Source organism: Balaenoptera physalus, assembly GCF_965194825.1.
Source record: "Balaenoptera physalus genome assembly, chromosome: 5".
In the NCBI taxonomy this organism is placed as follows: domain Eukaryota; kingdom Metazoa; phylum Chordata; class Mammalia; order Artiodactyla; family Balaenopteridae; genus Balaenoptera; species Balaenoptera physalus.
Genome location: NC_138884.1, coordinates 84,381,972 through 84,404,916, shown reverse-complemented (window position 1 = coordinate 84,404,916; position 22,945 = coordinate 84,381,972). Strand labels below are relative to the sequence as shown.

Below are 22,945 nucleotides of genomic sequence, written 5' to 3'. Positions count from 1 at the left end.
TTCAGATAACAGTGAATTTTTTTTAGTATGCTTGTTCCAAACATAACCTGCTCAGGATGTAGCACAAGTGTATCCCAAATATTCCATGGGATATATACTAAAAAATGTATCTGTTGTTTATCTAAAATTCAAATTTTATTGGGTGTTCTGTATTTTATTTGCTAAATCTAGCAATCCTTATATCTAGAGCATATGTCAAATTCCTCCTCTTGCAATGTATTTATTCTTAGAGAAACCACAACCTAGAGAAACTGAAAGAAGAGAGATTATTTTCTTGCTTATTTGCCCCAGAAGACAAGGTAGAAAACTTGGTGGAGATCATTTGGTTTAGGGTGGAATCCAGAGGACTTCAACCAAACTTGACAGGGCATATGAATCACCTTGTTCAGTTCTGAGATGGGGCTCAAAAGTCTGCATTTCTAACAAGCTCCAGGTGATGCCAATATGGCTGGTCCCCGGACCACACTTCGAGTAGCATAGTGGGACAAGTTTCCACTCCCTAGAGGGAAGAGACTTTGGCAAAGGGCAGTGCTAATTTTGGAAATGTTTAAACATCTGAAGCCAGAATGGTTGACTACTTTAACCAAATGTTGCTCTGTGTTCTTTGTCCCAGGTGCTGGCCAACCCACAACATTGTGACGTGGTTTTCGAGCTTCCAGATCACTCACCATTTCCTTACTGAGGGTGTCCCCTGGCAATCGTTTAACAAAACCCTAAGTGCAGGGGCTCCTCAGCATTCATCTAATTTCTGAAAGGCTATTCTAAAAGATGGTATCTGTTCTTTTGTAGCACAGTGTTTGTGTTTTTCCTGCTTTCCTTTTTTTTTTTTTTTTTTTGGCATTTGCACAGTATATACAAAAGAATATTGAATTGTAATGATCCTGAATAGTTCCAAAAAATGGTCTTAGCATGGTCAAACAGGCTTACAGTTTAAAATGTGTTATTCTCTTCTTTGGGAGTTAATGAGATAAATGATGCAATAAACCTGTTTTTTTTTTTTTTAGCATTTCTAGGAATTAAACACTTTATGTTTACAGAATTGAGCTGCAGACAATGCAGGACATGCCAATTTGAGACATGTGGTCTTCTGAGACAGGAGCATACAATTAATGCATTTCAGAAACTAAAAATCACACCATCTAGCTCTGAGCTATAACTTGTTTTTAATGCAAAGATGCTAGTCTGATAATATATACTGTAATCCTGAAACATTTGTGTTACTTACTTTTTGAGGTGGAAGTCATACCAATAAATTATTGCACCGTTAGTGTTAGATTCTGTGTCCTTTGGAAGTTACGCCATTGCTGTAGGCTGACCCATCAAGTAGAGAGAACCCTTGCTATACAGGCTAGGCTTACACTCTGGGACATTGCCCAAGGGTAGGAAGAAACCAGAGGGACATAATTCAGTCATCATTTCCAAAGTTATTACCAAAATCTGTGAGAAGTTTAATCTTCCAAAGAGTGGTGGGTCAATGATAGCCAGGAGGGCTTTGTTGCTTACTTCTCTTCAGGCTCTAGATTCAATAAGAGGCTCAGTATGGGACATATGGAAGCTCTTATTGAGATCAGCCCATCATTAGGTGTGACCACTGCTCACCCTTGCCTGCAAGTTCTCCTTGGGGGTCTGAAGCCCAAGTGGCTAAAGTAAAGCATTAAGTCCATCTTAATAGAATCTGAATGACATATGATGTGAGAAGCCACTAGCATGTGATCAACAAGAACCTACTGTTCACATCATGCCCTGTCCACCCTCCTGGATACCTACCCGCTCTCCTCACGCCCTACATCACCAACTCTCTTTGCTACCAAGAATTCTGGACCTTGCTCATGGAGAAGTTTAGCGAGAAACTCTTGTGGAGAGCTGGTTTATTTTTTGCCCTGTGTGATGAGTTTCATCTGGCCAAGAAAGGAATCAAGTTACTAAAAAGCATCACATTTTAGATCTCCAGGCTGTTTTCTTTAAGACTGGGGAAAGGGGGACTATTTATTCTGCCTTAAAATGATGGCAAATAAGTGATGATGACAGATGACATTTTGTGAATGTAGACTCTGGATATACTCCTAATAGGTTAATGTAGTCGTAAAAGGAAATCAAGTAGATGTTTTTCTGTTATGTAAGCAATAATTTTTTTTCTGTGTCTTATTGAGTATGACTAGCAATTATTTATTTACATGCTAGACGGTTCTCTGCATGCGGGTTCCATGTAAGTACAGAAATTTCCTCGGCCACTGGAGGTATTTTGACCATTTTGTCATTTGGATAAGCTGTTGTTAGATTGAAATTTACACATCATTTCATTTAAAATTGTGCCTTAGAAAATGCAAAGCTGTTGCACATAGTCCGTGATGAATTAAGGATGCAGTACATTGAAGAGAGATGAAGTCACCTCCAAGTTCTCAAGACTTCTCATGGAGGTGTTCGCTGTTTTACAGGGGGAAAAAAATTTTTAAAAAGAAAAAGAAAAATAGAAAAATTTAAAAAAAGAAAGTTTTGAAAATGTACAGATTAAGTCCAATATTTTGATTAACCACCTGCATGTTTTATTAAATATTTTGATAATGTGGATGTTTACACTTTGCATGATATTAGCAGAGTACTTTACCACCAGTAATGCACAAACATGTACAATATGATTATTCATAACCGATTTTTATAGAATACTTTTTACATGTGGAACTCCATCTGTTATGTAAGGATTATGTGAATATTGCACATTCTCTTCTGGTTTCACAAACTCATTTATACATATTTCTTAGTGAGCCTCATTGTACATGTATTGAAGCTAGAATCAAGTCAAGAAAAATAAAGCCCCATTCTCCAACTGCGAAATGTGCTTTTCCATAATGAACAATAGTCACCAGCACAGAATAATCTCCAACATTTTCTAAATTCTAATTGCCAACTGTTTCTATTTATATTTGATTTATATTTCATTTGGAGTCTGTTACATGGCAGCTCGGGCAGACTAGATCTTGTTTTTTCCAATGCAGCATAATGAGTATGATCTATTTCTTTTCAAATAATCTTTGAGATCCCAGGGAAAAAAAAAAGTGCTCTGCTCTGTTGAGCTACAATGTAAATGTGTTTGTTTAAAAAACAGATGAGGCAAGTGAGTGATTTATTGTTCCTGAGGAAGTATATCTTTTTTTTTTTTTTTTTTCCTTATACTTCAAAAGCTTGTCCCTTCTCTTTCTTAAGGAAAAAAATGGGTAACTCTTTGTTTTTCACTTGCAAACTTTCATGACATGTGTTCATTCTTTCTGTGTAGTGTTACTAATGCAATACATATTATAGTTATCTATACACAGTGTAAGACTTAACAGGCTGAAATGATCCACCTCATATGTGAGTCCGTCCAAAAGATGTTACTGTTCTGGGTAGGCCAATGTTCTACATCAGTTACACTAACCTTCATTTAAAATATTTATTCTAAAATGCCTCTGAGAAATAGTAAACAATAAACATAAAAAAGTTGTCTAAAATGCAACAGCTTTTATAGTAAATGTACATTTATAAATAAAATACTCAAATCAACTTTGTATTTCATTGATTTTTTTTTGAGGGGTCGGGGGAGCCAGTTTTCTTACTTGGGGAAGAGAGAATCAGGCTTTCTCTCTCTTGCAGCTTTTGGTCCAGAGTTACAGGGTCAGTTGATGGCAATGATGCATATTTGCATATGTATATTGATGCATCTTGAGGTCAGCTATTTAAGGCAAATCAAACTTACCAGCTGATTGTAGGAGTCACCAAGGAATTGCCTGCCACTGAAGGATTCAAACTCCTTGAGATGAGACTCACAATAACCAGGAGAGACCATGCAAATACCAGAGGAAATTGTCTAAAACAACCAAATGATGGTTTACTTCCAGTACTGGCTAGAGAAAACCATGTCAAACCCTTTAAAGCCGCTGTATTCTGCCACTTTTTCCAGTGCTGACCCAATGCTCCCTCTCACTGTATACATACAGTCTGTTCACTGAGGACCTTTCTCTCCATTGTTGAATCTGGGAATATCCTTGGAAAAGGTGGCATCCTGCTGATACTGTATCAGCAAAATACACATGTATCTTGCCTGGCACTGTGTCTCAAATTTGTAGGCGGTCCCAATAGCAATCAAATTCCTTGAAAGTTTCCATCATTTTAAGACGCAATATTCTAATTGCTATTGCAAGTTGTATTCTGCTTCTTTTTTGCAAAGTTTGGTATGCAGTTAGTAGTTGCTGCTGTTTCCATATAAAAGCGAATTCTTTGCCTTTTGTAAGAGAATTTTAGCAACTATTGGAGTAGTTTAATATATCCATTGTTAAGTGAAAGTTTATTCAACTACAATGCATTTCAAAACAAAGAAAAGATTGTTATTCTAACGTGATCTATGAAGAATGTCTTTATTAAAAGAAGAACATTTTACCTGGGATAATGTTGAACTAGCTTTTTTCCATTGACTTTCTTCAAGACCTAAGGACTCCTTTTTAAGGTCTGAATCTGGACCACAAAGGATCTCTCTCCATCCTTTGGCATTATCTAGGTCAGGGGTTACAAACTCAAATGACTGGAGGGACCAGCTAGGTATTGTAAATGAGAACCAGAAGAGGACAGTATTAAGAGAGTGGTATAGACTATGGCAAACTGAAAAAAGAACAGTTTTGTCTAACAAATGGACATATCTACGAAACAGAAACAGATTCACAGACGTAGAGAACAGACTTGTGGTTGCCAAGGGGGAGGAGGGGAGGGAGAGGGAAGGATTGGGAGTTTGGGATTAGCAGATGCAAACTAGTATATATAGGATGGATAAACAACAAGGTCCTACTGGGTAGCACAGGGAACCATATTCAATATCCTGTGATGAACCGTAATGGAAAAGAATATGAAAAAGAATATGTATAACTGAGTCACTTTGCTGTACACCAGAAATTAACACAATACTGTAAATCAACTATACTTCAATAAAATTTTAAATAATAATAATGAACATTGGCACTGGTGCACAGCAAAGAAAAAAAAAAAAAAAAGCAGTCCTGTCTAAAGAAGGAGGCAGCTACCCAGCTCTAACCAATTGTTTTCATACGAAATCCCCAGCTTTTTAAATATTGACAATTCAAAGCATTTTCCAGCACAGTGCCAACCAAAATTGTGAGGCTCCACAAAATATACCCACAAGTCCAATTTTGTTCTCAGGCCACAACCTGTAACTATCTTTTCTATCAGCTGCTACTAACTTGCTGTGAGTCCTTTCATTTGACAAGTACGTCGAGATTTGCCATCCAAATTTTTGCTTTTGGAGTGTCTTGGGTCATTCAGAGAAAGAAGCTGATAAAGCCGTTAATCAGCAGGTGGTATCGCTACAATTCATGCCACTTTTCAGCCTTATTTGTGTATTGTCATCAAAAATTGCTCTTTTACAAGCACCCATGTTCAGCATTTTGCAGAACCATGCCTTTCCCCTTCCTTCTTTCTTCTGAATGACTCAAAAGGACAGAAAAGTGTCTAAATATACAAGGCAGAATTTTTTCTGAACTTGTTTAGCACCATTTTATCAACTGTACTTTTGCAAGCATTGTTTTATTTGTCAAAAAGCATTTCTGGCACATGAGAAGATAAATGTGTGCCTCCGCATTTTATAGATGAGGAATAGAGGTAGAAGAGGAATAAGTGACTTATTCTGAATGAGTGTAAAATTTTACGTAATTGTGTATTTCAACTGGCTCCAGGCAGGAGGGATTAGGTGAAGCTCATATTCAGCTGTGCCTGGTCCTCGTGTCTGGGACCCCACATGAGACCAACTAGGGGGACCCCTGAGCATAGCTGGACTTCGCAGGATTTAATCTGCACTCAAACGGAGACTAGAACACTCTTTTTATAGTAAACTTACACTTAGAAAATACTCAGATTTAGTATCCCATTTTTACCCCTTTGGCGTGACCTTGGACACTTTGGTGTTTGCTGGAGAGGAGGCCGAGGAGTGTCTTCACACCATCCACACCTCTGGCCAGAGCCGCAGGGACCTCTCTCCCGACACACACCGCCTGCAAAGCCTTCCCCGCCCAACCCCAAGTCTGCTCTCCAGAACTGGGGAATACCAGTCCTGCCTGATAGATAACCCAACTTTTGTGTTGCTAAACGGGTCCTCCACTTTCTCAAACTCAACAGCCAAGGCCTGAACAAAGGAAAGGCCTCTCTCGAACCACTCTGTTGGGGAGAAGACACTGAGGGTCCAGCTCATTGATGTCTATAGTACAGTATCATTTCACCACAAACGAATTCATTCATACCGGAATCAAGGCGTTTCATTTTTGCAGCAGGAATAATGACATTGTCCATGAAAGCCTGTTTTCTTCATTGTCCATCACGGAGAGAGAGAATAATCATAACAGGCCCTGTTGGTTTAGAAAATACCTTGGCTGGGGAGTTCCCCGACAGTCCAGTGGTTAGAATGTGGCACTTTCATTGCTGTGGGCCCGGGTTCGATCCCTGGCCGGGGAATTAAGATCCCTGCAAGCCGTGCTTGGGGCACGGGCAAAAAAAAAAGAAGAAGAAAAGAAAATACCTTGGCTGAAACTGACTGAAGTATAACTATAGGAAGCCCCTGTCAAACATCGTGTCAAGTGTTACACCCTCACTCTCAATGGTACAGCATTAATTACTGTCCCAAGCTCTGACCTTGGAACATTCAACAGTTCCTCCTGAATTCATGAAAAGTTATGATGAAAGTATTTCTCGTTTTCTCACACTTTGAAAATTGAGAAGCTGCGTCTTGTTTATATGCTAACACTCTGGGAAACAAGTGAAATATTTGATTAGAGAAATGGAGAATGCCTATTCTGAGATGATCCAAGAAAGTTTGAAAAGAGCAAAGGAATTTGCCTTACCAAATGGTATACTTTACTAGAAAGAGAACAATAAACAAAGTAGGTATCTTGGGCAAGAATGGATAAACTAATTATAATTAACACAACAAAGTATATGGCCCAGAAACAGACCCAAGTAAACATAAAAATGTTAGTGCTTAATAATGATAACACAAATCAGTGGATAAAGGAGGGACAGTTGATTAATGTCATCTCTTCATCACAAAATTAATTCCAGATGAGTTAATTTTTGTCAAGTGTGAAAAACAAACACAAACAGGAAAAGGAAGAATTAGGATTTAAATATGCTTAAAAACATACTCAATAAAGAGAATTTTAAGCAAAATTTAAAAGAAACTAGGGGAAATATTCCCAACAAATATGACAAAGGGTTAATATCCTTCACATATGAAGTCCTTTACAAATCAACAGAAAATGAGCAAAAGGACATAAAAAAGCTGACAAAAAATAAATATAAATGGCCAATAAACATGAAAAAAAGTTCAGCCTTACTTGTGATCAAAGAAATGCAAATTTTAAAAGTAAGATAAGGCTATCTCTACCCGTAAAAAAACAGAAAGTCCTCAAGTATATTAAGAATTTTAAAACTTCTATATAGCAAAAAGAAAGTTTTTTAAAAAGCTATAAACCAAGAGAAGTTATCTGTCACACATACATCCAACAAAGAATTAGCATACAAACTATATAAAGAACTGCAAAATATCAATAAGAACAGGTCAATAGAAAAATGGACAAAAGACATGAAAAGGCACTTCACAGAAAACATGAATAACAAAAAATATATATATATATTCAATTTTATTAGGAATGAAATGCAAATTAAAAACATTATGAAACGCCATCGTATACCCATGAGATTGATAAAAACTTAAACTTTGATGATATCAAGCGTCAGTGAGGATGTGGAGAATGGGAACTCACACATTGCTGATGAGAATGTATATTGGTAAACAACTGTGCATTATCTAGTGAAGCTGATGAAGCTCATACCCCTTGATGGAGCAATTTCTACTTCTAGAACATAAACACCTTAGCCTAAACTCTAGAGAAGCTCAAGAAACTCTCACAGATGTCCATGGGACAGGTTCAAGGATGTCCCTCACAGCGCTGCTTTATATAAATTACAGTACTCCGCTTTAGCAGGGAAAAATGAGTGAGGCACTGAGTGCACACATACACTTGGACGAATCTCGGAAAACATAACATTAGGTTAAAATAGCAAGACACCAGAGATTACATACAGTATGATACCCATTGATATGAAGTCCAAAGGCAGTAGAAAACTAAGCATTATAGTCTCTGTGGGTACCATAATATGTGGTAAAAGAGCAAAGCAAAGCAAAGAAATAATATAAACAAAATTCAGGATTTGTGGTTGAAGGAAGCGAATGTTGTCAGGGAGGGCACACGGGAAGTATCAACTTGACTGTCTTTTTATCTTTTATCATCCACTCATAAGTTCTGTTTTGTTATGAGTACCTTCAGCCTTACCAGATATTGCCAAACTGCTTTCAAAGGTGATTGTTCCAAGTAGCCTGACAGTGTGTGGAAGATCCTATTTCCCCCATCACACCCAAAACTTGGTAAGTCAGGCTTGTTAATTTTTACCTCTCTGGTGGAAAGGAAATGGTATTTCATTGCCTTCATTTGCATCCTCCTGACTACTGATGAAGCTGGGCATATTTTCATATCTTTATTGGACAGCCCAGTTTCACTTCCCTGAATTACCTGTTCATTTCCTTCACAAATTTCTTTGTTGAATTTCTTTTCTTTTGTTTTTATTGCTTTTTAAGGATTTTGTAAGTATTCTAGATCCTATATCCTTTATCAGTCACACACATTGCAAATGTTTCTTCTCAATCTGTGGTTTGTCTTGTAAACTTTATTTTGTCTTTCAACAATTTTAAATTTTAACATAGTAAGTATATGAACATCTGTGTAAATTTTGTGCTTCTAGAGTCTCATTTAAGAAATCCTTCCCTACTCCAATTCTATAAAGGTATTCTGCTCCATACTCTCTTAAAATTTTTTAAAGTTTTGAAATTCACATTTAGATCTTTATCAAGTGAACTACAGATCTAATGTTTTTTTTTCCCCTTTGGATAGTCTGTTTCCCCAGATCCACTTATTAAATACCTCATCCTTTTCCTGCTGATTTGTAAGTCACTTCTGTGAGAGACTGTCTTGCAATATCTGAGAGTCTGTTTCTGGGCAATTATTCCATCTCTTTGATCTATTTGTCTATCCCTACACCAGTATCACATTGTTTTAATTACTATATATCAAGCCTTGATATCTGGAAGGGCAAATTTCCTCCTTTCTCAAAATTGTCTTGGCCATTTTTTTGACCTTTACCCTTCCATATGAATTTTAGGAATAGCTGTAAAATGCCTGTTGGGATTTTAATCAAAATTGAACTTACAGACTATAGTTTTCTAATTGGTATTGTTAGTATACGAGAATACCACTGATTTTTTTAAATGTTAATTTTGGGCACAGCAACTTTGCTGGACACTCTTATTAGTTCTAATAAATACATTGTTTATCATTTCTCTTTGATTTTCTGTGTAATCATCATCTACAAAAAAAACTTCGTCTCCTTCCAATTATGTCCTCATTTTTTCATGTCTTATTTTATTGTTAAGATGTCTAGTAAGTGATGGTAATGGGCATTCTTATCTCACACTGCTATTAATATAGGCAAAAAAATTGGAAAACATCCTAGATGTCTAACAATAGGGAAATAGTTGTGAATATTATGGTACTTCCTTATAATGACATTTCTGCCATTGAAAAATAGCATTTTCAAAAATTTTAATTTAAATTATTAAAATACCCACAATAAAATGGTACATAAAAAGCCGTGTATCAAATTAAATATGATTCAAGTTTTATAAGTAAAATATATTATATAACATACGCTTTGTATTGTATATGTCACTCAAGTGTCCCCAGTTTTCAAGGCCTACAGGATTGAGCTTCCCCATAATATCCAAATATAAATCCATGCCCCATCCCACAGGACTATAAGAAGTCTGGTCCTCTCTGCAGTTATTTATGGTGATCTTCAGCATGTCCTGGTTTTTGTTTTCCACCTTCCATGCTTGACTACTGCCCCAGGCTGCTGCTTTTGGCAGTTTTGCCCGTTTCATCATTCCTTCTATAATTAAGCCCCAAACATGAGTACAAGCCATCACTCCTTTATTCTTCAGAGACCAGCTAAGAGAGGACTTCTGTGGTTTAATAAACTTAAATAACTTTAATAAAGTTGACAATAGCACATCCAAATTACGAGGCAAGAAAGAAAAACATCAAATTGGAATTCATGTACCGTTGCACTTAAAATCCATTGGCCACGCCTGTTCACAGGGAGCCATGTCTTCCTTCCTCCCTAGCTCCCGGCCTCTGGCCTGCTGCCGTGTTCAGAGACACATTCGTCTCAACTAGACTTTGCCTTTTCATGTTCTCTCACTCTCTCCTCCCCTCACCCACCACCCCTGCCCCTTGGAGTGCACCATTGTATTCCAACATGCTAGAGGAATAAGAATCAAATCAGCTAATATCACGATGATTTCTCAGGGCTACACTCAGCCCACAGTGAAGGCAGCCTTTACCTCAGTTAACATCTCAGTCTGAAGAAGGAAGACAGACTCTGGAGGTGCAATGTTCAAACCCCAGCTCCACCACTTAATACTTGTGACTTTGGGCACGTTGTTTATCCTCTCCGTGCCTTGGTTTCCTCACCTGCACAACGGGGATAATAATAGAATGTAACACATAGTGTTATTGTAAGGACTAAATAGGATACTGCATTTAAAACAGGACATATTCTAACATATAGAAAATGTTAGCAGTTTCCATTAGTATTGGGATTACCATGTGTTAGTAGGAATACAGTACAAGCTGTAGGAGTGGAATTACTCTACCGATATTCAGGGCTACAGTAGGAAAAAAAAAACAACTCTTGCTGAACTTGTATCTCTATAGCTAGACAGTCTCACGAGTGCAGCTCTTCTGAGAAAAGAGAGTCTGCCCCCAAAATAAGTTCCAGCATACGGCATTAGGGCCACAAAGAGTTCAGAAATAGTCTCAAAGCATCCTACAAAGGAACTATGTAACAACTCAAAAAGAAATAAAATATTGAAATAGATAAACCAGAATATCAATAGCAGTTATTTTTGATTTGTGGGATTATGAATGATTTTTATCCTATCTGCACGCTTCTGTGTGTTTTGCCAACACTGGCCATCTATTACCGCTTTTATAACATGAAAAAGTAAGAACAGTAGAAAATATAGAAAGAAAGCCATCCACACCAGATAAGAGTTCATTAGAATTTATTTGAATACCAAAATTCTACAATGAAATGTAGTCTAGGCTTGAATAAAGAGAGAATTCATCTGGATATTGAGTCTTGGCAAAGCCTGGCCATCACCGTGTGACCAATTGCTGCTCTGGGAGTGGCCTGTGAGCTTTTCAGCTGCAGCCCCTTAACTCAGATAATTAGAGTTCTGTTCCCCTGGGGCATACTCAGATCTGAACATGAACTTGTAGCGGACACCAGATCCTCATCCCCATTTGCAGTTTACATGTGGAGAATTCACCCTATCCTTAAAAGTGGGTTACAAAAAATGCTTCCATAAAACTTACGTCAGTTGCCTAAAACCATTGCGTTGGCACTTTCCAAGTTTAGTATGACCTTGTATTTACATAGCAGAATGTACTTTAAGATAGGAAAAAGGATCCTGTTAGAAGTTAATGGCAAATGTCCTCTGCCCTCAGAAATACAACAATTAAGATGAATCAGAGGCTCCTGATTTTGAATCAGATCTGCTCTCCTTGAGAAAATAGATTTTGGGCCTTTTCCCATCCTACTTCTCCTTGAAAAATAATGGCAAAGCTTTCCTTACTGGATTTTGTCATGGAATAGAATCCTAGGAACATCTAATAACAAAAGCCAACAAAGGGCAAGCAGATAACAGACTCCCAGAAAACATGGTAACTTGACATAAATGAGCATTTTGCAAAGTGTGTTCCTCAGATGTGTTATATGAAATGTTCTTCAGGAAAAGGATTCCATGGTCAAACATGAGTAGAAAGGACCAGATATCCTTTTTCTTGGAGGTAAAGAATGCATATTAAAGGCCTGAACAATTCTGCAGTAATCCATTTGAATTTGTTAAACCCACATTTTCCTAAATATATTTCATCAAGAAACTATTCCACACTCTTCTCAACATTCTCTGGCACTTTGGAAAGTACTGATTGAACAATTAATACATTTGGGAAATCACACAAGTATCTTGATAGTATACAGACATTTTTTTTTTTAATCCTTAGACCATTTTAAATTTCGTGATGCCCAACTACAAGAATGGCAACATTAAAAACAAATGGGAAACATCTGGAACTATGAAAGTAGGAAGTGGAGGCTCGTGAGAGGTAAGGACCAAGGCAGCTGTGGGAATGGCTGTAATTCATTAGCACTCTTTATTCAAGGTTTTCTCCTAAGAAATTTCTAATGGAAAGTAATGCTGTCATTAGGAACCCTGTCAAGAATATGGTTGAGGTACTCATTTCTCAGGGCAGGACAAATAAAACTTTTGTAGGGTGTCAAGAGACTGAATATTAAAGGAAAGTATAATGTCCATATCTAACATGTCTTTCTCTCTCCTACCTTCTCCCAGCACTCAGGAGGGAAAGCTCTAAAACTAGTATCCAAAGATCTCAAGCATTGCACCACGAGCAAAGATTCCAGAGGGCTGCTGAAATCTTAGAAAGTGTATAAACACCTTAAGCTGAATTCAGGAGACTAGGCAACTAACATGAGTTAGTATTGACCTTTTGTGGTTTTCTGTTTTGTTTTGTTTTGTTTTTTTCACTGTGCCACACAACATGTGGGATCCTAGGTCCCTGACCAGGGATCGAACCTGTGCCCCCTGCAGTGGAGATGTGGAATCCCAACCACTGGACTGCCGGGGAAGTCCCAGTATTGAAAAAGCATATCACTGCTGTATAGCACAAGGAACTCTACTTCACTTCTCTGTACGGTAGAAACTAACACAACATTGTAAAAAACTATACCCTTTTAAAAAAAAAAAAAGAAAGAAAAAGCGTATCAGACAATCTATTCTGATAGACTAAGAATGTACTGCCTTTCAGAAAGGTGGTAAAAGGATGCTTGTAATTTCTGATATTGGTTGTCTATTTGACCAGCTAAACCAGATTCCCTTCTGGACCCAAAGATGATATTGTTTGGTGATTCAAGAGTATGCAACATATACCATCGTTTCTTCTGTTTGGGTAATCTTTTGAATGGGATAAACATGCCCTTGTCTAACTTCTTAGTCTATCTTTGTAAAAAAGGGGAAAAAAAATAAGGTAAGGAAATATCTTTTGCTTTAATGAATCATTTAATACAACATTTTTGTAGTTTGGGTAAAACATTTGTGGTAGTTCCCAGTTTCAGTGTCATTGATCTTCATCCTTTGGCGTAGAACTGAAGAATTCTCTGACTCTTTGACTTGAACCAGTATGTGATCAGTATATTTCTATGTGATTCATAGAAGGAAAGCGTGAGTAACATAAGCGAGAAGACTCTTAGGAGCAACCTCGCAATCTTACTTTCTCTAATAGCTTCTCAGAAATGGGGCTCAATAAAAACACCAAGGTTTCTGATAGCTTTAAATTTACCATTGTATCCTTTACTGCCTATCATAAAAGACAATTCAAGGATGGGGAACCTTGACTTCACTGTTCCCCAGAGTATATAGAATAGAAAATCTGTCACCTTCCCAACATCTATTCTACAGCAGTCATGTTTTTAGGTGGGATGAACCCCTCCATCAGCTTCAGGGGTAAAGTCTTACTGTTATAATCCATCAGGATAATCCCACCCCTTCACCACAGATATTGGTTAAAGTGACCTAGGTTTAAACCAATTAAAGGTCCAATCAACAGGAATCTCAGAATTTTTGTTAGAGAGCTAAGGAAAGACTCTATCTTTCTCTGGATAAAAAAGAGGAAGCATGTGGACCTAATTATACTGACAGCTCTCTTCTAACATCAAAGGGCCCAGCCTCCGGGTGAAGCCCACACTGTAGACGGCAGATGTAGAGAAAAAATAAAAACAGAAGAAACAGAGTCCACAGTGACATTACTGAGCTCTAGACTAACCAGTTCTGGAACTCACACCACTGCATTTTCATAATACCTGTAAATTCCTTTATTTATTTTTTAAAATTTATTTATTTATTTGGCTGCGTAGGGTCTCAGTTGCCGCACGCGGGATCTTCTTTGTGGTGCGCAGGCTTCTCTCTAGTTGTGGCGCGGGGGTCCAGATCGTGTGGGATCTGTAGTTTGTGGCACGCAGGCTCTCTAGTTGAGGCACGCAGGCTCAGTAGTTGTGGCGTGTGGGCTTAGTTGCCCCGCGGTATGTGGTTAGTTCCCCAATCGGGGATCGAACCCGCGTACTCTGCATTGGAAGGCAGATTCTTAACCACTAGACCACTAGGGAAGTTCCTCCTTTATTATTTAATCCAGTGTGAGTTGATTTTTCTGTCCCTTGGAATGGAAAGCTTCCTAACACAGGCAGACATATTAGGCCGTGACATAGCAATAAAATCACATTGAAATGAGCATAGGTGCTTATAGTTCTATCCCTGGTAGTACTTGGGGTTTAAAAAATTATTATGATGCTTATTTTAAGGTCAAAATTTAATAGGTTCCATAGTTTTTCCTAGTAACAACTTCCCTGATTTTAATATCATTGATTTGCCTTTCTTCTTATTTACTCTTCTTCAACACCAATCTCCTGACTTTCCCATTTGGGGGAAAAAAAACAAGTAGAAGAAGTTTGATATCTCTTTTTAAGTCAATGCAGTTTCTATCATCTCATAAAAATTCTAGAAAGTTGGCTTAATTCACAGGGTTCAGCAGCTCTCCTGTTTATAAGGGGCCTACATACACAATGAAGTCCAGTTACTGCTCAGGTTAACAAAGTAAAAGGAAACATACGTGTCCCAGCACAATTCTGTTAAAAAGCAAACAAATAAACAAACAAGAAGTGTCCAGGTACAGTCAAATCCAAATCCCCCACAAATTTAACACTGTATTTCTTTGATTTTCTAAAAGCCATATCACCTCATCAGTTGGCCTTTCCTAGATGGAAGACTGATTGCTATGGAAAAAGATTACAATATTTAATATTCAAATCTTGAAGCCTGGGGGTGAGGGGCCTCTATAGACAGGGTCCTTTGGAAAGCACACTACAGTTTTCCTTCTTCAAGCCACAAGGCAAACTTCCAGCTGACAGTATTTGAACCAAGCACCAGAAAAATGAATTGTGTGTATAAGAGGACACATAAGTACTTAATCCAGAGGATATTCGTACTATTTATTTCAGAGCCAAGGTGATTCCCTTCAGCAACCTGGGCTGGAGTCGGTGGGTAGGCTAAAGGGCAGACTTAGCACGAGGTTCAAAGAGTTACTTCTACTTGGTGACTAACCCCATTTGATTGTCTTAAGTGTTTCTGGCTTCTAGGGTGTGCTTTTATTTCAGATGATTATGAACGTTCCAAGAGAACTCACTGCAGCCACCTGGCTTAAAGACTGTAAGGCACTTGGGAAATCAAATTTCAGGAGAGAAGATTGGTTTGACAAACAATGAACAAGGAGAAATCTTCTCTTTGCAGAGCTGCTGTGTGTCAGAGTTTATCCTCATTATATTATGGTAGGAAGAAAAGGACAAATTAAGACATTTAACTGCTTAAAATTTGAGACCCAATTGCATTTAACACAGCAAATCTTGTTACTGGACCTGTGCGTTTACCTTTTGCCTGTGTGAAGTCTGGTATGTGTTAGCAAATAACATTTTTTTTAAACCATAGAATGGATCTGGGCTAAGTGAATAATCACAGCTACACATTCTCTGCTATATAAGAGAAGATCCTGTAAGATCCAAAAAGTTTTAAAATTAGATCGGAAGTGCTTAAAAAGAAGAAAACCTCAAAATAACCTTACCTGCCCACCGTTGCTAGCACCAGCATGCTTTAAACTAATAGCAATTATGTAACTCAAAAGTTTTAATTTTTAATATAGGGAGTCATTCAAACACTTTTATTCAAATGCTCCAATAGAACCATGAATACTCCAAGTTCAAATACTGATGCCAGACATGTTTATCTTTAGTGATGAGCCAATTTGTCATGTTTGGGGTGGAGGAAAAAGATAAAACAGTATGTCCAGAAAGCCAAAGTTCTCCTCTATTCTTGCGGATAGAGCTATCATTGACATTTAATTGAAAATACTGAACAAAACCTCACGAGTGGCTAATGTTTGCATATCTCATCAGGAATCAAGTAAATCACGTCTTCTGTGAGTGGCATCTTCCTCAGGTGTATAATGACAGGCTTAGACAAAATAATTATTAAGTTCTCTTCTACCTCTGTGGCCTATTAATTATTATACTGTCACTTCTTATTGCAAAATAATATTCTCAATGCAAAACAAATATCAGAAACCTTAAAAAAATAAAGCTCAAACGTATTTCCAGCACCCAGAGAAACCACTCTTTGGAATATAGCCTGCATCTTAATTCAATAAACAACTGATACACGAAATGTTTATTTGCATTCAACGTACTTTCAGAAAGGACTTGAGGTGGCTTCGCATAAATGCCTAATATTCAAAAGGGCTCCTGAAATTAGGCTAAAAGTAGAAGGGCTTTGTAATGAACGCAAGGACCTCTTTGACCAGAGACGGTGACACTAACAAGAAAGACTGAGGGTGATCACCAGTAAGTATTCCAAGATAGCGGGACGTTGCCTGTTTGTGTGCCTCTATATCCTTTGGTGGCTACTCCAGGTTTCTTGCAGAAATTTCCCTAAAATGGGACCAAGAGCCAGAGGCAGTTATTTGAAGACCTTTGAAGATGATAAGCTATTTGAGGAAACTGGTCTACCTAGCATTTTCCAGGCTTCCTAGGGCAGTCAACCAAGGGCAGTCATTGCTGGGGGTGACCACAGTTATAAGGTCTGAGAACCCTGGAAACCACTCAGCTCTGAGGCATCGTAGGCCTTCCAGGATAGGTGAGGGTATTCCTAGCACCATGTCTCTTTGAAGCAAATATATTCAAGCTGTTTTCAGAGTACTCAGCCACTACTAGCAACTCTCTGTGAAATCAGTGATGTAGTGACTTCTGGGGGTTAGCTTTCCTATTCAGCCTGATGTTTGCAACTGTTCAGAATCAAAGCTGCTGGCTTAATGCTAAATGATTTCTACTATGGCCCTCCAATTTGTGGATAACTATGACTTCAGAAAATCAAACTGGACTTGAATTTTGATCATAATTTGTCATGGAAAATTGTGCTTTGTCTCCAATAAACCACGAACTTTTTTCTCTTGCCAAACATTTACTAAAATGCTAAGTGGTATGTTTATCAGGACTGAGTATCTAGTGAATAATGATTTCCTTCCATTGGTTATACCACCTATAAAGGCTAAGTTTAGTTTCATCCATTCATTACGTATGTATTGAGTATTATGTGCTAAACACTGGAGATACAAAGTGAAATGAGATAAACATGGTCCTTTTCCTTGAAGAGCCTACAGGCTAGGGACAAAGCTAGGCAAACAAATAATTACAGAGGAGTATGATGAGGTTATTATAGCCGAAGGGTGACAGTGTCTGACTCATAATATAAGCTCACTAAAAATTTGATGAATGAAAGAATTAATGAATTGCACAGTAACACTTGGCAAGGATAACTAATCCAGGCTTGGAGGATCAGAGAAGTTTTCCAGGAGGAAATTATATTTAAACTGAGACCCAAAGGATGAGTAGAAATTTGAAAAAGGAGAAAGAGAAGGAATGACCATTTCTACCATTTTAGGTAGAAAGAAGAACAAATAAAAAAGCAGGGAGTCAAGAGACAACAGTGGCACCCTGGAGAAATTGAAAAAAATCTAGGATGATTGAAATGTAGAGTTGCATAAGTCTGGAAAATAGGCAAGGACCAGAGCCTGCACAGATTTGGAAGCAATGTCAAGAAGATTGAATTTTATCCTAAAAACAGCAGGGATCCACGGAGTGTTTTAGGTGGCTGGCCAAGATCATAACCAAATTTGCATTTAAATGATCCCTCTTGCTACAGGAGGAATCCAATAGTAAAAGGATGATAGTAATCTGGACTGGAAAATGGCATATGGAAAAAAGAGTACTACTCACAAAATATTTAGGAGGTATAATCAAAGAGGCTGGGAACTAGATGTGGAGGATGAGGGAGAGAAATGAAAGATCATCTCCAGGTTTCTGGGGATCCGCTGTTTCAGTTATATACACTGCTGTATTCTAAACCACTTGACATTTTTTTTAACATCTTTATTGGAGTATAATTGCTTTACAATGGTGTGTTAGTTTCTGCTTTATAGCAAAGTGAATCAGCTATACATATACATATATCCCCATATCTCCTCCCTCTTGCATCTCCCTCCCACCCCCCTATCCCACCCCTCTAGGTGGACACAAAGCACCGAGCTGATCTCTCTGTGCTATGCGGCTGCTTCCCACTAGCTATATCCATTTTACATTTGGTGGTGTATATGTGTCCGTGCCACTCTCTCACTTCATTCCAGCTTACCCTTCCCCTTCTCCCTGTCCTCAAGTCCATTCTCTATGTCTGCGTCTTTATTCCTGTCCTGCCCCTAGGTTCTTCAGAACCTTTTTTTTTTTTTTTAGATTGCATATATATGTGTTAGCATATGGTATTTGTTTTTCTCTTTCTTACTTCACTCTGTATGACAGTCTCTAGGGCCATCCACCTCACTACAAATAACTCAATTTCATTTCTTTTTATGGCTGAGTAATATTCTATTGTATATATGTGCCACATCTTCTTTATCCATTCATCTGTCAATGGACACAGGTTGCTTCCATGTCCTGGCTATTGTAAGTAGAGCTGCAAAAGAACAAAAAATTTCACAATTTGTATGGAAACACAAAGGACCCTGAATAGCCAAAGCAATCTTGGGAAAGAAAAATGGAGCTGGAGGAATCAGGCTCCCAGGCTTCAGACTACACTACAAAGCTACTGTAATCAAGACAGTATGGTACTGGCACAAAAACAGAAATATAGATCAATGGAACAGGATAGAAAGCCCAGAGATAAATCCACGCACATATGGTCACCTTATTTTTGATAAAGGAGTCAAGAATATACAATGCAGAAAAGACAGCCTCTTCAATAAGTGGTGCTGGGAAAACTGGACAGCTACATGTAAAAGAATCAAATTAGAACACTCCATAACACCACACACAAAAATAAACTCAAAATGGATTAAAGACCTAAATGTTAGGCCAGACACTATAAAACTCTTAGAGGAAAACATAGGCAGAACACTCTATGACATAAATCACAGCAAGATCCTTTTCAACCCACCTCCTAGAGAAATGGAAATAAAAACAAAAATAAACAAATGGGACCTAATGAAACTTAAAAGCTTTTGCACAGCAAAGGAAACCATAAACAAGATGAAAAGACAGCCCTCAGAATGGGAGAAAGTATTTGCAAATGAAGCAACTGACAAAGGATTAAGCTCCAAAATTTACAAGCAGCTCATGCAGCTCAATATAAAAAAACAAAGAACCCAATCCAAAAATGGGCAGAAGACCTAAATGGACATTTCTCCAAAGAAGATATACAGATTGCTAACAAACACATGAAAGGATGCTCAACGTCACTAATCATTAGAGAAATGCAAATCAAAACCAGAATGAGGTATCACCTCACACCGGTCGGAATGGCCATCATCAAACCACTTAACATTTAATGGCTAAACAAACGACTGCTTTCTTATTTCTCATAATTCTGTCAGTTGACGGTGCTCAGCTGGGCAGTCCTTCTACTGCTGCTGCTTGTGCTCTCACGTGTTCTCAGTCAGAGGGCAGCTGGGGCTAGAACATCCAAGGTGCCTTCAATCACATGTCTGGGGCCTCGGTGCAGATGGCTGGGAAACTGGCTCATCTGGAATGTTAGGAGAGTTGGGCCTCTCCCTTCTTTCCATGTAGACTCAGGGCCTCTCTGTCTTCATAGGGACCCTCCAGAAGAGTAGCTGGACATCTCAGGTGGTAGCTCAAGGCTCCCAAAAATGCAAAGGTGGGGCTTCCCTGGTGGCGCAGTGGTTGAGAATCTGCCTGCCAATGCAGGGGACACGGGTTCGAGCCCTGGTCTGGGAAGATCCCACATGCCGCGGAGCGACTAGGCCCGTGAGCCACAACTACTGAGCCTGCGCGTCTGGAGCCTGTGCTCCGCAACAAGAGAGGCCACGATAGTGAGAGGCCCGCGCACCGCGATGAAGAGTGGCCCCCGCTTGCCACAACTGGAGAAAGCCCTCGCACAGAAACGAAGACCCAACACAGCCAAAAATAAAATATAAATAAAAAAAAAAAAAAAAAAAGAAAGTCTTCTTCTATGGAATGAGAAGCAGGACTTTTTAAAAAAAAAAAAAAAAAAATGCAAAGGTGGAAGCTGCCATTGCCATGTCTCACTTCTGCCACATTCTACTGGTTAAAATGGGTCACAGAGCCAGGCAGATTCAGTGTGGGAGAGTCTAAATACAAGTATGAATATGGGAAGGTATGGTTCATCAGGGCCATCTTTGGTAAACAGCTACAACATATGGTGATACCATTCACTGAGGATAGAAAAACTGGAGGAGGAACAGCTTTGAGGGAAGGAGAACTTTTAAGTTAAATTTTGGATAGATTGAGCTTGAGATGCATATAAGACACCCAGTAGGTTGATAGATATGTATAGGGATCTATAACTTAGGAGGGAAGACTGGGCTAGAGATACAACTTTGAGAGTCCTCATCGTATGGTAATTGAGACAGGAAGACTGCATACATTGAGAGGAGGAGAGCCCAGGTTAGAAAACCAAGAAACTCCAACATTTAAAGACTGAGACTGGGAAGAAGAACCTTAAAGGCAGTCTGAGATGGTGAAGTCAAAGGAGTAGCAGGAAAATCAGGAGAGCTTTGAGTGGCATAATCCAAGTAAGGTTGGGGGCGTCAGATGCCTCCAAAGAGGCTGTCAGTCAGAATAAGCTAGGTGATGTTGCAGTAACAAACGAACCCTCCAAACCACAGTGGCTTTACACTACACATTTATTTCCTTCTCACACTCAATCTGCTGCAGGACTCGGAGGAAGCCCACCCCGAAGAGTGACCCAAGGGTCCAGGCTGGTTCCATCCTGAGTCTCTGTCACCTGAAGGTAAGTCCTCAAAATAGAGTAAGAGAGAACATGGAGGGCTCACACACACTCTTCTGTGTCTTGGCACAGAAGTGACACACATCACTTTCCTGTAGAGGTTTTGTCCCGAAGTAGGTTTCAAACTACAGGGGAGACTAGAAAAAGCAGTCCTCCTGTGCATCCAAGAAGAAGAAAATAAAATAGAACCCAGTGAATACGTAATATTGTCTTTGCCACAAAGATCAAGTAGGGTGAGGACTGAGAAGTGTCTTGGATATAGTAACAAAATTATCTTTGTATCCTAAGGAGCTCACCATAATGAGTCCTCCAAAAAGATGTTTATTGACAGGCTTAAGCACCTACTGCCTGTTTAAATGTGCCTAAACCCATTCTGAAATAATCCCTAATAACTCTTATAGACCTGAGGACCTTGGCTTTCAATAATTAGCTCTCTCAGTCTATATAATAACACCCATCAAAAATATAAAACATCTGTAAGACGTCATCCATCATGGTAAAAGTCAATTTGGATGAGTGTATGGTCCATCTCTCTGACTTTGCCTTTTCAGACAGTCAAAAACATGAATCAGTGGAGACAGTGGCTGTGTGGAGGCTCTAGTCTAAGCCAGAACCTTTAATTGCATTGTATTCTCTTAGGACAAGTAATTAGAAATGACTGTTTCCTACCAGTCTGAATTACAAGATGATTATTTCCCTTTAACATTCATTGGTTGCTTGGCATTGCAAGACGGTGGTATTATTAAAAATACACTAATTATTGGAGAAAGTGGCCAAAAAGGAGCAATTTTCCAGATTTCAGGGTAACTTTTTGTCAAAAGGAAGAGGCTAAGTGGGAGGGACTAAGGGTTCCATGAAAACCCCTCTTCTCGGTTTTTCAGAGGGTAGTCCTGGGAATGTTGGATTGCCACTGACCAAAAAGCTCCTTTTTAAACCAGCTCTCCTCCTTATGACTTAACTAACAAAGAATATAAAACTAATACAAGGTGAGGTAGTGATGAACAAGAAAGAATATTCTGCTTCCAACAAGAAGAAATGATCACTTAGTACCAACTGAGGGTGGAACCACCCCCTTCACCAGGGAGGAAGAATTTCGATATTCAGTAAATGAAAAGGAAAGAGGCCTGGAGAAAATCAGTCCAAGGAAGTATTTTAGGGTGGTGGATAAATATCACATTGTCCTGTAGGCACCATTTCAAAACCCTAATGACGGGAAAGAATCAATTATTTTAAAAAACATTAATGTAGAGAGTAAAAGATGCCTTCAAATTATAGTTTTGCTCTCCCTCTGGCGAAAATCAATCTAAGTTAGAGAAACAGTAATGTCCAAGTCATAGGAGCACACAATGCAGAGAAACTTTTCACAGGACAAATTCTTCATCGTTGCAGCTAGGAATTATTGCCAATAACAATATAATCCCTTCTGCTGCCTTTGTTACATATCTTCAAAGAAGAAACTTGAGTTAAAAGCTTAAAATTCCAACGTTTTTGTTTAATGCCCTGTAAAATATATTCAAGTTTCAAAAGACAGTGTGGTTCCACAAACATGGCAATTTCTTTGATATAAGTATATGAGCAGGCGAAGACTAAGAGAGGTGGGTCCGCACAGTAAAAGTGGTTGATCTCTTTGGGTCACAGAAAGACAGATGAAACATCAGGATGCTCTGTGCAGACTATTTGCAAAGCTCCCTCTCTCTCCCTCTCTCTCTCTCTCTCTCTCTCTCTCTCTCTATATATATATATATATATATGGAAGACCAACCAGGGAGAGGCAGGCACATCTGGACCCTTTGTTACCATATAACA

The 22,945-nt window shown here is 38.6% G+C and overlaps 1 protein-coding gene and 1 long non-coding RNA gene across 27 annotated transcripts in view; both read left to right on the top strand.

Moving 5' to 3' along the window:
- Positions 1-3,537, top strand: part of LIMCH1 (LIM and calponin homology domains 1) — a 347,828-nt gene extending 344,291 nt beyond the window's left edge. For all 26 annotated transcript variants that reach the window (XM_082464141.1, XM_082464142.1, XM_082464140.1 and 23 more), the window contains one exon: positions 614-3,537. In XM_082464141.1, coding sequence (XP_082320267.1) covers positions 614-639 — 26 coding nt within the window. In that variant the 3' untranslated portion in view covers positions 640-3,537. The remainder of the gene's footprint in view (positions 1-613) is intronic.
- Positions 3,538-19,102: 15,565 nt separating this feature from the next.
- Positions 19,103-22,628, top strand: LOC309662018. Its single transcript, XR_014264429.1, has 2 exons — positions 19,103-20,026; positions 20,392-22,628. It is a non-coding gene; the product is annotated as an uncharacterized lncRNA (long non-coding RNA).
- Positions 22,629-22,945: the final 317 nt, after the last annotated feature.